Source organism: Nilaparvata lugens, chromosome 1 (assembly GCF_014356525.2).
Source record: "Nilaparvata lugens isolate BPH chromosome 1, ASM1435652v1, whole genome shotgun sequence".
Taxonomy (NCBI): domain Eukaryota; kingdom Metazoa; phylum Arthropoda; class Insecta; order Hemiptera; family Delphacidae; genus Nilaparvata; species Nilaparvata lugens.
The window spans coordinates 79,470,748-79,486,925 of NC_052504.1; the positions used below are offsets into that span (position 1 = coordinate 79,470,748).

The 16,178-nt window shown below is 35.2% G+C and overlaps 1 protein-coding gene across 2 annotated transcripts in view; it reads right to left on the bottom strand.

The window, feature by feature from the left end:
• LOC111060417 (neuropeptide F receptor) overlaps positions 1-16,178 on the bottom strand; it is a 71,265-nt gene that overhangs the window by 12,366 nt on the left and 42,721 nt on the right. For both annotated transcript variants that reach the window (XM_039444555.1, XM_039444547.1), the window contains exons 4-5: positions 5,247-5,403; positions 1,675-1,858 (exon numbers count right to left, since the gene is read on the bottom strand). In XM_039444555.1, the coding sequence (XP_039300489.1) occupies positions 1,675-1,858; positions 5,247-5,403 (341 nt within the window). The remainder of the gene's footprint in view (positions 1-1,674; positions 1,859-5,246; positions 5,404-16,178) is intronic.

The following is a 16,178-nucleotide window of genomic DNA, read 5'->3' on the forward strand; positions in this document are numbered from 1 at the left end:
AAGCGACTCCACCCGAACAAATGGATTTGCTGGTCGAATCTTACATCATGGCGAGGCAAGCCAAGAAAGGCGTATTATGTGGCTCCACGCTTGTGATTACATGCTCTTGTCACAGATTTTCCCTTATCAGAGATTTTCATCTGATAACATGTTTACAGTAACAGATACAGATACAGATGATCCGATAATACGTCATGATAGTATAGATGACGTGTACGGCGAATACGTTACTATAGTTACTATATGGTTCACATTTAGGTACAGGTATTATCATTAATAAATCAATCACTCTAGTATAACTGTACTTTCATGATAGTATATAGGATAAAAGTAGTATTATTCCGGGCGCAAATGTCATTCAGTGGTCATTTATGGGTAACAGCAATGGAAGATGTCTCAATTTCTTCGTTGGGTCTAGCATGATAAGGATCGTGATGATTATAAGTCGAAATCACAGGTAAACACCTCGAAAACAAGATGGCCGCCAAAATGTTTAGGGTTTTGCTATATCGCTTGTATTTCAATAACCGTTCAAGATATTCAACCGGGTTTTCAACGAAAATATTTTAATAATCTTTCTCTACAAATTGTGTTCATAAAATTACCCTTTAAAACGCATATTTTATTAGTTATAACCGTCAAAAGTCCAAAAACCTGTTTTTTTCAAATTTCTTTCCATTATAACTTTTTTTGTGCAAGGAATACAGATAAATTTGAAATCTATGAAAATTCAGATAGTTTCTTCAACACATTTCGTTAACAAATAATGTGTTCTCCAGCGCCCTGCAAAGAAAACCCTGTATGATTTCTGGTGCGTTTTTCCATACGCATGAGGTAACAAGCTAGAACTATAAAATCGATTTTTCATGACTACTTCAAGATAGAGACAAGCAAATGGCCTCAATCTCTTTGTTACAACAAGCCAAATAAGAATATTTATGATGGTAGAATGAAAATATTCGACATCATCAAAAAAATTCAAGATGGCGGTCATTATTGACAGAAATTTTCTTATCGTTTGCTATTCAGTTATTGTGAGAGATATTGGATTGATTTTACCACTTAAGAGTTTAGAATTCACTTTTTCACCCTGTGAATGTTTTTATAGTGAAAAAACCTGATATTATTAGCACAGTGTTGTAGAATATTTCTAAAGCTTTGAAATGACATCTGATGGAAGGCTGTACGTCCATGTTCTACGGCGAGGGCGTCATCGGAAAAAGAGAGAAAAGTAGGCCCACTGTTTGCATTGGAAAACACGCTTTCTTCACCACAATATGCCAAACGTAAACAATTAGAAAACCGTGTAACTCATGACTCCTTGAAGGTACACACTTGGAAATGGTATCAATCTCTTCGTCATGATGTGTAGAAAGAGAATATCTATGATGGCAATCCCAAAAATATTTGTCATCATAGAAAAATCCAAGATGGAGGCAATCATTGACAGACACTTTTTGAACTGTAAGAAACCCACTCCAGATTATCAAATGCTACAACGCACACAGATGTCTGTCCGTCTGCATTTGTCTGCCCACGTCTGCATGAGAACGTTTCATTTTTCTTCCGTCTGTATGTTGCTGTGTGCGTTCGACTTTAGAACATTGAACCACCATTCTAAGATATTTAATGGAGAGTGTGTCAAAGTTAGATAGTATTGTAGAGGGAACTTACCTCTTTTAGAGTTGGCATCCCGAGGAGGCGTGGATACCCTCACTGCAAGGTATGTTGAGATTTTCAAATGAATAATGCTTAGAACTAAGAAAGGAACTAGGAATTGAGCCATCATGAGACACCCCGTGTAGCATATCTGCCACGTTTTCGAAGGCCATTTCTCGACACATGCCTCGTACAGAATCTGTAAAACAGAAGAACACAATAAATTGTTAGTTTGGGTTGAAAAATAACCTACTTTTCTACAAATGATTAGATGGTGATGCACAACATGATGAACGAGAACGTTACGTGCTATTTCGTAATCTTCAATCTTAGTTGGAATCGCTGGTTTTTACATCTTGTGATTGAAAGCATGCTCCCTGAAGAGTTGATGCTCTCATCTGTTCAATTCTTGTGCATGGGCGTTGAGAGGAAGATAATTTAAATTACGCCGATCGAGAATTTAATCAAAGGGATATTAGGCAGATGACATTTTTGTTGAAGATGATGCCGACGTGAGCCGTCCAAGGTATTCACATTCCAACTTGGGTTCCCAAGGGATTGGAAGTTGTTAACTATTAGTGAGTGGGGCTTGTGGTGTCCTGCAATCACCCCCGCAAAGGGAAAAGCTGACACTTGAGTAATCTGAGAGATTAGATACACACTAGTTGAGGGGTCAACACTATTCTTCACGAGCTAAAACGATTTATCATGAGATTCATATTCAAACATCATATATTTATATCCATTTATATCTCGAGATATTCAAGTTTAGAAACGCAATCACCAGATGCAGTTCTGAGTTCTGAGACCTTTGTCAAGAGGGAAACGTGCTTCTCTGGTAACCGACTCATTGGATGATTACTGATAGTAAATGCATCCCTCATCAAAGGACTAATGAAGTAATGACTTCGGTCTTCATTACAATGAGTTGGGGACCTGAAGGCTTGAGGCTTGATAACGATATTAATCACATTATAATGTAGGTTAGAACGTAAATGCACACAAAAAGGCTTGCAGCCTAATTAGCAATGAATAATTATTAGGGATTTACTCGAAGTAGTGTTTTAGAACTTAGTACCTCTATTCTAGGCAGATATGGTTTTTGAGGCAGAATTCCATAGTGCAATGTACTGTTAATCGATAAAATTTGTCATATTACAGATATAAAATTGAATTAAATATGAAGACCATGTTATACGAGTAATACAGTTGTCATGCGCTACAATACGAATCTGAACGGGTGAGATCAGTTTCAAAACTATAGTCCGCACATAATTACTTTTCACTTGGAGGAATATGCGGCGGAATTATGCTACTCAATGAAAAGGGAACATTGTTGAAGAGACAACCAATCTGATCCTATAATAAATAAAGAAAACCTTTTGTGACTAGTCTGTAGTTTTCAATATTATAGTTTTCTACAAAAATCATTAGAAAGTTTAATATAACGTAAAGAAAGATCAAAATTAATTATAAACAATAAAAGGACTGACGATGTGGTGACAGTTTCTATGAAGAAAATATATCAAACAACATAATTTAATCAGATTGAGATAAATAATAACCTTTCATTATTCTTATGCAAGGAATTGACGAATTAATCATAATTAATAGTAACTAACTGGAAATCTTAAGACTACACGATCTCAATAGAATAGGTTCTTCGAAATTCACTCTTTATGAATTTTGTAACGCTGTTGAACTGTATCCTTTCTCTAATTCTTGTCATTGTAATATATTCTTTATAAACATAGTAATGAACCCACTTTTCACGTATCTTATTAGCCTTCCATGAATCATAGAAGCTTCTCTGTTTAAACATTGAAATAAAACGTTCTAGGCTCCCCGAAGTCATAAAATGAGAGTTTTATGCAAGGTGAATTCATTCACAGGGTGATAATATTCAGGAAAGACGTACTCTGCTGAAGCGAGTAGGAAATGCAACATAGATAAAAGAAGAATTAAACACTCATTTTATGGATGAAGCTTCCTGTTTTAATCGTTGCCTGCTGTCTTTCAAATATCACTATTCTACACGTTATTCCATTTTCTGAGTAGATTCTGATAAAGCTTGAATTGAATTCGTTAAGATAGCTTTCTGGTACTGAATGTCTCAAGGGAGATGGGCTACTCCAACAATAATAGGATATGGCAAATTATATTGCCTTTCTTAATAAGGAGAGTTGTGAAGATTTTTCGGAAATTGAGATAAGACTAAGTTCAAGGACTTGAATCTCTTTTAAAGTTTTGTGAAAGCTTTTGTCTCTTATCTGAGTTTCAGATTATATAATGTCAGGGAAATAGGATTGTGCACCTTGAATAATGAGAGAGTGAAGCTGTGTAGCACATTCAATTCAAATTTCTTGTTGTTCAGCTGATAAATCATAGACAAATAAACAAAACCTTCATTTTTAGTCACAAGATCAGCCCTTCCATCTTCACTCTGGCACATCAGTTACACAACAGTAAAATATTTTTTAGCTCGAATGAGCTGAGAGAACCTCACTTACAAAGTTGTGCAAAATCATAACAGTGAGTATAGAATCACTGTTCTATGCTCATTCATTCTTACATTCTATACTCACTGTATCATAACCATTTTACAAAAGTTCTGAATATGATATCAGGTGACTCAAGATTCAGTGAAATTTTGATACCGTGCGAGTTGAAAATTATTATAACTGAACTTGTGCGTTTTTTTGTGGAGTGAGATCACCCTTGTTGAGAAAGCAAAGCTTGAATTTTGAGGATAAAAAGTGGATTTTCTTGCAAGATTGTAATTCGGTTCCGCTAGTGAGTAGACTGTATTCGATTGATAAGATTCCACCCTTCTGTTGCGAAACTCATCTAATTATCTTATCAAGTTCAACCTATCAAACATATTCACTTTGTTAAAGACTATCCGCATATTGTGACGCGCCGTGAGTTTGATAGATGAGTTGATATCATATGATCATATTGTAATGTTCACATTGAGACGAAGCGGCGCATGAATGATGATATTATAATGATCATATTACATGTGAACACTATAATATGATCATCTAGTATTGGATCATCTAGCAAACTCGCGTCACATCGTGTCACGTCATGTTGCGTCTCAATTTGCGACAAGGATAATGGAAGGAATGATTTGGTTCACCTATATCTTGAAAGCACACTATGAATGGATGTAATAGCTATTCAACAACTTGTTTATGTCAATAAGGAATATCAAGCACCAACTCATTTCATTCAAGAAAAGGTCACAATTCGTTCTAAGAGTAGGAAATGCAATATGACATATGAGAGAATAAGATGAAGAAGAAATGGATAGAGCTGATAAGCAGGAGAATTTATAGGTGCGGGCATATTGTGAAAGAAAAACGAAGTTGAAAATGAATCGAAAGAAGAGTAAAGTATCAAGAATATCAACAAAACTATGAATTAACAGCAGAGACTATAGAATGTAACATTCTATATTCACTCTCCAATGAACAGATAGCAGTATCGATAGCAATTGAAACAAAAAATAAATGAAACTTCCAAAAGAAAATAGAACTTGAGTGAGCCAATATTGTTAAGAATATCAAATGTGTTGGACTCACCAATTCACCGTAAGATATAGTCTCAACCTCCTGGAAAATGAGCAGCGGTATCATGGTGACGAAGGAGAGACCCCACACAATACTGATGACCGACGCCACACTGCAGACGGCGCCCTGGCAGGCCTGCGAGCGCCGAGGGCGCACTATTGTGAAATACCTTCAAAACACAAACAAAAACCTCTATCAATTTCAATTTCAGTGAATTCCTCTTAGCCTGAATGCTTATTATCATGCCTATTATTTAGTAGAAAATAAATATATCGCCTAATGGTTAGATGTCACATCAATGTTAGGTGATCTTGAAACATGCAGAGGTAGCTCGATTATAATTTTGTGTACTCCATTATACGATGGTAACTTCGATATGTAGAAATCACGATGAATTCGCTTAGTTACTAAAAAGGACCATTTATTCATTCAAGCATTGGAAATGTGATAATCGATGCGAATTTATACACAATTGATGCGAATTCTGTAAAGCTGTCTTGTCCACAAGTATTTTGTAGCAGGTATATCGAAATATTTGAAGATGAATTAGTAGCTTAAAGACTGCTCAAGCTAGCTAGCTCTTCACTTCACCGTAATCACCGCGCTTATAATAATTCTTTGTGGCCTGTGCCAAATATTCAATTCAATTCTGTGCCAAATCATATTCAATTTTTTCTCGCGGTATGTTTTTTTTTAAAAGATTAATGTAATAATATTGTTGGTCTAGACTAGTCTGTTATATCCAAAATGATTTATTATGTTGAAATGCTCCCGACAGGTCTTATCAGATTACAGTATTTTAGAATAGAATGAATGTCATAAAATTGGTATAGAACCCATATTTCATTGTTAAGAAGCTTTTTTTGTTATTCAATTTATTTTGTTCTTATTTCATTCTTAGCTTTTTATTCATTTTAAATTGATTTTTGAATGAAGAATGCTGTAATGCTCCAAGGATACATGTGAGGGTTTAACCTGCTGTCTCCATGTATGTATTTATGCAAATAAATAAATTGATAATGTTTTTGCTTTATTATATTTAAAGGGATTAAGACTGAAAACTGATTGGAAAAACCAATTTCTATGATTGAAGACCTCCTTACTTGACTTAATTTCCATGATTATTCTTCGCTAAACATTTTCGCTTCTTAGTTACCCCCTCGCCCTGACTGATCACTAGGTGATATGTTAGAAAGTCACTGATTCGCTATCTGCGCGTATTATCCGCCATTAACAATTCAGTACTGGTTGATGAAGTCGGTTGATGAAGAAACTAGTGTTAGTTAATTAATGCACATGTAAGCGTCCATGTAGTGCAGTGTATTTAGTAACAAAGGTTATCGGAGGTTTGAAGCAGCTTAGACGCTGTCATGTGAGTTGGAGTTTGTAACAAGTATTAAGAGCGTTAAAGCAGCTCGCAACTTGTAAATAATTAGTGTGACATCAACCATGAAGCACCATACACACAATGATCTCAAATCAAAGCCTTCCTGGAAGAGATTTGCCCTGAACCCGAAATTCATCAAGCTGTTTGATTACTTTCTCTCACTTGAGAGGGGATGAGACCATGTAATTTGTCGCTATATAGAGAGTAACTGCGTACCCGAAGTTTAGGAGACTGTAGAATGAACAATGATGTTGTTAAAAATCTCTTAACATGCTGATTCATAAAAAAGTTGATAGGTTAATTTAATAAGTTCTGATCCAGGGTCTCCAAATATCTATATCCAGAAGAAGAAGAAAAAGAAAAAGAAGAAGAATACCCAGAATGTAACACAGTAGGATGTAGAATAGAGAAGAGTAGAACATTCTAAGAATCTGAAAATGTGTGCTATTGATTGTTATTGATTGACATAGCGTATAGTTTCTAGTCGTCAAATTTAATAATTGCCTGACCTGTGAAATAACACTGTGTATGGTAGTACTGCAGCTAATTAGTCTATCAGCTACTTTTAAATCTGACTAATCTTTTGAAACTTGACGAATTGAAACTTTTCAGATGCAAATTACCTTTGCTAAACATTTTCAATGTCAATGGGGACTTGGGGAGACACTCGAAAAACAACTTTCCTCCTTTAAAAACATTTTTCAGAGTCCGCTGTTGATGAATCGAATCATAACAGCTGAGTTCATGCAGAAACAATTTTCGAGTGATTGGAAAAGCTAATCAAAACAGTTAATTTGATGGGGAATTAATTTTTGTAATGATTAGGTAAAAAACCATTCCAGCTACTCATAGTGGAACGTTTTTCTTGTTTTCAATCAGGTTTTTCATTTGGAATAAGGAAAACAGATCCAAAATCTCCATTAGAGTGTGTGCTCTCCCATGATATCAGATTCTCTAAAATCTCGTTTTACGCGGATCTTATTGAGATGTGCGAGTATTTTAACTTTTCGTTAGTTGTGTTTATTGTCTGAAATTATCAAAAATTTCAAATAAAATTGCCATTCAAAAGCCGGAACACAACCTTCCTAACCTGTAGAATCTAATTGAATAGAACCTTTAAAAGTTTATGTTCGTACACTGGACAATTTAAAATCTCGCAGATCTGAGGCACTCTTTTCCATGCGTACAATGATTTCACATAGTATAGAGAAGTGGCAGCCCTCACGGATACTTCGACTATGTTACGGTCCTCCTCATACAGTCGATAAATTTAATCATGCAATTCATTTTTACTTTCCTTGCCCTATTACCATAGGTAAGGAAAGTATTGCTTTCCCAAAAAAATTAAGGTACCCAAACTTCAAGTTTTCTATACGTTTCAAGGTCCCCTGAGTCCAAAAACATGATTTTTGGGTGTTGGTCTGTGTGTGTATGTGTGTGTGTATGTCTGTGAACACGATAACTCCATTTCTAATTAACCGATTGACTTTAAATTTTAAACTGAAGGTCCTTATATCATGAGGATCCGACAATAAGAAATTCAATTCAATAAGGCGGAAAAAATGGCGAATGATTACTAAGAACCCATGTTTTTCATGTTTTTCTCGAAATCAGCTCCAACGATTCTCTTCAAATTTATACCATGGATAGCTATTTATAAGCCCTATCAACTGACATGAGTCTCATTTCTGGGGAAATTTCAGGAGCTCCGTAATATTCTTGAGAAAATGGCGGATAATGACTGAAAAATCAAGTTTTTCACGGTTTTCTCGAAAACAGCTATAGCATTTTTCTTCAAATTTATACCATGGATAGCTATTTATAAGCCCTATCAACTGGCATGAGTCTCATTTCTGGGAAAATTTTAGGAGCTCCGTAATATTCTTGAGAAAATGGCGAATAATGACTAAAATCATGTGTTTCTCGAAAACGGCTCTAACGATTTTCTTCAAATTAATACCATGGATAGCTATTTATAAGCCCTATCAACTGACATGTGTCTCATCTCTGGGAAAATTGCAGAAGCTCCGTAATATTCTTCAGAAAAATTACAGATAATTACTAAAAAACCATGTTTTTCACGATTTTCTCAAAAATGACTTGACCGATTTTTCTCAAATTCATACCCTGTATATCAAATATAATAGTCTATTTATCAGCTCTAAAAGCTGGCATCAGTCTTTTCTCCTGGGAAACAAATGGGGGGTCCACTTCATCCTTTGAGAAATGGACCTTATAACCTCGTTCTCGTGCATGGTAGGTAGAACAGTTTATAAAAAGAACACATAGTCGATATTTCATCTGTAGAATAGCTGTTTTGACGAAAAAATAATCAAATTTCACAATTTACCCAAAGGAAAAAGTACTCTAAAAACAATTATATATACACATATACGCAGTAGTCTGATCGTAGTTGCAAATATGTTGCCGCCAATCGTCATTATGTTATTCCCCTAAATTATTCTCGTTTCAGAATGAGGCTTTACAATTACAGTTCAATGAGCAAGGAAAGTTGTGTGAGTGTACCACACCAGATTTTGAATCGAAAGCAGCTGTTCATTGTTGATGGAAGTACAACAATTAATTACAAACTGATTTCATTATTCTTTGGGAATTCACTCCACTTCATTGATTTGATAAAAAATCTGCATTTCAATCAAATACTGGCAAATTATCGTATTTCAATGGCATTCTCCAAATTTCTCGGATGATGAAGAACTTCCCGATTCAATGATCTTCAAGAGGAAGGCTACCTCCGTTATGGTCCTCATTTAAATTGTACTTATTTATTCTGGAGGGTATACTTATGTCGAGTGGAGGCAATATTTGAAAAGCTTCTCTGACAATTGAATCCCAAAAGTGGAGTGACTGCATTCCTGCTTCGTAAAGAACGGAAGATTTTCAGATGTCAAGAGTCGTTTTCTGCTGGAGTTGGCTTCAATTCAAGTTCACATGTTGGTGGTGATTCTGTGACCGCTTTCAGGGAAACGCTCCCAGATTTAATCGGTGCTGAGAGCTGGATATTTTTTGGAGACCATTTGGATTCACTTTGACAGTAGCGTGGTACTGGGAAAGATTACTTTGAGGTCTTTTGGTGCGTAAGAGGCCATCGATTTCAAGATGTCAAGCACAAACATTCAAAGAATCCTTTTGCCAAAGAAGGGTTCACCAAGTAGCTTTAAAACTTACATTCAGGATCAATAAATTTCATTATATTCCCCTTGATCTCTTTGTTAAACGATTCCAATTCTCTCAATAGTTTGAAACAAAGATTTATTCATTCCAATATACGAGATAATAAATAAATCCATCTGCCCCAGGTGTTTCGTTTCTACTAATATGTCAACTGGTATCTTGTGGTACTAGAAACAATGTACGACGTTTATCACATTGGCAATACGCTAGTTCAGCTTGACAGGCATAAATATTGTTTGTCATTTGCTAAAAACTCCAGTGTTTCTGAGGAAGATTTCCAATAAATATCAACTGAATCCAATCCCTATCTTTCACACAAGTACAGAAGCATTAATATTGAAAAAGGAACATCGCTCTATGCATTTTGACTGTCTCTGTCTCAGTTTTGAGTGTGTCTCTTTCTGAAATGAAATTATTAATTTCACATCGCAGTATATAGGGATTGTGAAAAAAGACCAGAAAATAATACTCATTTATTATAATTAATCATTTTTCGAGTGATAGATGAATTTGAGTTGATAAATGATCATATAATTTAAGAAGTTCTGTAGTTCAAGCAGAATACAGATTGGCTTTCTAGTCATTATCGTATATTGCACCAGTGCATTAATATCTGTACTACTGTATTCATTTATCAAAATTCTGGCGTGAAAGAAATTTGGTTTTGGAATTCCATCAATGTTATATCTGGAATAGTATTGATTCACCACATCAAAAAACTGTCAAAAATGATAAATTGGGTTTATAGTAGTACAAAGATATTTAAAGTTATCAATGGAGCTCATATCGGCAAGAGTAAAAATAGAGAACCACTGAGTGTATTGATTAGTATCAATGGGTCTCTTGCAGTGGCGGCTGGTGATTGAAAATACTGGGGGTTGCTGTTTTTACAATATAATCTTCAATAACTGGTACCTTAATTGACACGCGTCTGATGTGTGGGGAGGGGGGTAAGAGTTTAACTTAATGATTAAAACAAATATTTATTCAATTTCCGATTCTATCTTTACACAGCAATAAAAGAACATGCAAACAAAGCATTCTCCAAGTGAAACCATGGCGTAATTGACAACTGAGAATTTTCAACTCTGATAAAGATAAACAATGTAATTTTTACAAAATTTATAAATAATTATTCCATATTTCATGTTCCCTGGACAAATAGAGATTGCATATTACGACACAAAAATAATTCAGGTCAGTCCATTTTTTATTGGACCTACTTGGTTTGTTTCAAAAATATCAAAACAATTGAAAATGATATTTATTATAATGTTATTTTATCATGATGATAAATTATTACATTATGCTATTGAGGCTGTTATCATATTCATGTTAAGCGAGCAATTTCTGTATATATCTGGTTATTTATGTTTTATGGATCTCCAAAACTGCTCTAACGATTTTCACGAAATTTGGAACATAGTAGGTTTATGATATAAAGATTCGATTGCACTAGGTCTCATTCTTTGGAAAACTCGCTTAACGACATTAAAAGGATAATTCATCCTTGGAAAACAGATGATAATTTCGTCGTCTCTCGATAACAGAAGATACGTGTGCCTGTGTGGGAGAGAGACAGAATTATTTCCAGCTGTGTAACCATAATCAATCAGCGAGAAATTTTATCTAGCTTGACAATATCCAATCGATTTGATCAACATAATCTGATTTGTTGACATGACATGATAATCCTCCTAAACTAGAGTATATCATAATTTTCAAAGTTGATCATTATTTGACAATTTCAATAAGTGATTATTGAGTGTTATTTTGTTATTCAATTTGGTTTGTATATAATCTAGATTATAAATTTTTTGTTTTCAAATGTTTGAACAGAAAATTGAACCTGAATTCAAGTGTATGGAACATAACCTACTTTCTGGACTATTTATAGTGTATAAATAAAAATTCGGGAAAAAACAGTTTTGGACTGTGCCTGTTAGTACTTCCCTAATCATTTTAAAGAATTGTGTTCGGTTTATCAAAAGTCAATAAATAAATAACGAGCGAAGCTCGGTGCCCCGATATTAATATTATAATATAGCCCCATCAAAAGATTATTATACTCATGGGAGAGCAGATAGCAGACTTTCACATTAATCAGAATCTGGTACGGGGTAATTTCACATCTAGTGTCGTATGGACTGCTAGCGCCTCAAGCGGATGGTTGCAGGAAAATTGCCACCACATTGGTCTTATGGGCTCGATTAGAAAAATATATCACACTACTAGTATACATAGTAATAGTGCGCGTACATGAGTTTGGTTGCAGGAGGATTGCAACCTCCATTGCTATATTCAATATTCAGTTCCACCACAGCGTCTGATTTCGAGTGAACTGCGTGCACGTTCTACAGCTTGCTGCTCTTATTATAGGATTATGATGAAATTGTGAAGCTAATATCAGTAATTGAGATGATAATAGAGCTCACTTATAAATTCAGTCACTTCATTTACTCCTAAAAAATAATTCATTTATTATCATCAAAATGAAGGGGGTTGTGCAACCATGCAACCTTAACACAAGCCGCCACTGGTCTCTTGATACCCCTGGAGACCCTTGTGCGCAGGACATGTCAGTTATTGAGAACAAAAATTGAAAACTCTTCATTATCTGATGAAGCACAACGGAGAGAGAAAACAATATATTCTCAAGATACTCATTTTCTAGTGGAAACTGAAATAAGTTCTATTTGTATGACCGATAGGATCCCAAAGGGATATAGTGCAGGTTTTGAAAAATCATTATGGAAAATTCAAGAATCTTGAATGATTGAGCTCACAATACCATTCCACGTCCTTGTATTCCCTGAAAATCCTGGAAATTGAATAAAGCTAACATGATCAATTGAATGAAAATAGTCATTATTCTCATGATTCCCGGAATAGTGCCGAATCCTAGAAAATGCAAGTTCGACCTTTAATCGGCTTCTATGGAACTTTCCAATAAATCGACAAATCCACTGAAGGAGGTTCTTTTGTAATGGCTCTCTTTTTTCTCTCCAGTTCCTACTAATTCCACTGGAACACACTTTTCATTTTTCCTCCTCATTGTTATTCTACCCAATTTCCACAACCTTTTCCCTTCCCAATTTAGGTGCCTTCTTATTCCCAAGGATTCAACTCAATTTTCTTCTGTTCGGTCCAAACTCAACAATTTATGAATTCTTCATCATGATTTCTAAAGCGATTTTATCTGACATTCAATAACGCAGTTCTAATAATCCTCTTTTTATTTCTGTTATGTTGAATCAAGAAATTAATCTCGAATTTTCCAAATACTCACGACATTCTATCATGATAATGTTCATTTGTCAGTATTATTCAACTCATATTGTTTTTACCAATATTTGTTTATCTTCTTGGAAGATCTTTATCATGTCGTATAACCCGGTTGGGAGAAGTGTGGGCTGACCCCGCAAATAATGTATGTGATTGGCAGTTTGAAATCGGAACAGGCAAATATCCTAATCCTGGAGAGGAGACGACGAGGACATTTTGTTTATCAATATTTGTATCCAAGATACAAGGTTTCATTCAATCTATTTCAATGTTTAATCAAGTCTATTTCTTTCAACGTTGAAGACCAATTTGATATTGGAAACATTTTTTTATTATTGTTGGTCTCATTATAATGAAATAGTTCATTAGTGGGTGAATCATTTTCTTGTTTCACCACAAATTTTCAATATAACTCCAATATGCTTTTATTGTTAGTGAGGAGTTTTTTCGAACAAGCAGAAACTCAGCAACACCTTATCGACTCCAAAAATTCGAAGGCCATTTTCTTCAACCCCCGATTGGCCATGATAGAAGACGAATGTGTATGGAAGGTTATTTTTCCACAAAAAGGTACTCAGACTTATGATTATTCTTCATCATGATTACTGTGAATATCGATGAATTTTTCATACCAGTGGACCAGCCTACCAAAACCCTCTTCATAAAATGCTGCCGCCAAATGTGTTTTAAGTGGGCTATGACGTTGTTTTGGAAGCTCTGCCCTCAAAGTCATGTCGAGAGTTTGGGGAAAGGTATAAGTTACTAGTGGCAAATCAGGTTTGCATGGCGGCTGATCAAATTTATCCTATTTCATTTGCTGGAGAAACCGTTTGGTTGCACCAGCTCTGTGAGGCCAAATTGTCATTGATCACAACGAATCCGGACGTCATTCCAGATCCATGGTAGTACCATGGATAATTATCATATTCAATAATTGATTGATAATTAATATTCAATCATCTACTCTTCACATAATAGTTATCTTCGCTACAGCGCTACTTCAAATATTGCTTTTTTGTCTCAGTAACTAATTCATTGAGGTTAGTATTGTATCAAAGGAACAATGACCTATATAGGTCTGGTGATTGAATACTACTTAATGTTATGATTGGAATGATTGACTATTGAAAATCAGCTGAACGTTATGCCTCAACTATAGAGGTGAATTTCTACTTGTAAAGTATGAGTCTCTGACTGATGGTAATCAGTCAATTAGTAGAATACAGAAAGAGACAGATAACCAATAAACAATAACTAGAAGGTGACTCAGTGATGAGGAATACCGGAAATGTGGAGAGGAGTATGGTGTTATAGAGAGAAAGAGAGGGAGAGAGAGTGAGTGAATGGAGAAGAAATGAGAATCAATGTAATAATAATTATCGAGAGGATAATCATATTTCATACACCAGTAGTCTCCTAGTTTTCAATCATTAATTTCATATGAGCTCTTGGGCAAACTCATAATACTGGAAATTATTTGGCTCATGCTCCATTACTCGTGTTCCATTTTCAATTCGACCTCATTAGTATGACGAACGTTTGATGTACGACTACTTGATCTAGTATTCACTTGTTTATGGCATCAATTCAATTAAACACACCAATATTGGAGTGCATTCGATTTAGTTCGATTTTCTTCATTTGGATTTAACATCCATCGAATTCTCACTTCGTGCCCTTGCTAGAAATCCTCTTAATTAACGAACAAAGACAGCAGCCGTCTTGCTGGGATGGGAACTGATTGGATTTGTGAGGCGGGGAAAGGGGGAATTGGAAATGTGCGATGGAAGGGTGATGAATTCAGAAGGAGGTTGATGACATAGGTGTGAGTAGCATTCAATCTCACCACAGCTTTTCTCACCAATACATGGATTTGTAGAGGAATTGGTTTGGAGCTCAGGATCTTACACATTCACTTTGACAGAAAAACACCAAATTGAAATGCCAGGTTATATAAAGGTGAACTTAATAAATCTTTATGAGACAGTATAATTATTATATTCTTGAATGTTTTGAGTTCATGTGGATGGGATAGATATTCATGATTCATGAGTCACGTGGTTTGCATAGTTGAAAAACTTTCTAGATATGGAACAAAAACCTAATTTTTCCTAGGACATGTGTCCTTGTCTGCTCTATTAACACGAAATTTTCAAGTAATCACAAAATCTTAGTAGAATCGATTGTAGCTAAAATGTATTCCAGGTATATTGGTAAAATCTATAGAGGAAAATATGGATTTTCGTTGGTGACAACTAAGGTACCCAGAATAGATTGTAGGTACAATGTATTCCAGATACATTGGTGGCAACCTTTTAATTGAATACATGTTCTCATATTGTGGACAATATTGGATATTATTGTGTTTTTGTTCTAGTAACACAAGGCTCACTGAGGTTATGCATCACTTTCGGTTACTTTGCTCGTGGAATGGTTTGGCTTTCTCTTCAGATTGCATCCTTGTACTTTTGTGCGTGATTCTAAGCGTAATTAAAAAAGCGTCAGATACAGAAGTCCAGGATGGATAAATCAGGTGGCCGTTTGGGTCAAGGAACATCTTAAGGACGAGAAATTACTTTACAGCAGAAGATTGTGAAACATCTTCTTCCATTGGTAGTCTATTTTCGAAATAAATAATGCAAGCGTGTAGATATGGATGTTGAAGTCTCAATTAAATTACTTCTTACTACCATGGAGATAGTAAAACAAGGTTCGAGGCACGTTTCCTTAGTAAACAATTCGTGCACTTCAATTTACACAATGCGCACACAATCAACATTCTCATGCTTACCAACCATAGGCTGGTTTATTCTCCTGCTTATGATCCAGTCAAGTTCACTCTAAATATTTGTTATTATTCGGAATTGTCCATTGAACATAGGTTTCATGGATTCATTGTTAGCGTGAAATAAAGGTCCACCCCAAGGGCCATCACCTGATAATGTCACATAATTTAATACGTCTTTTATTAGAAGTTTCAGTTAGCCTACACTCTAGATGTTGGAGCTACAGTGTCCCACCGTTCTCAGGTATCAACACTCACTTAATGTACTCAAGAATATAAAAACAACACTTGT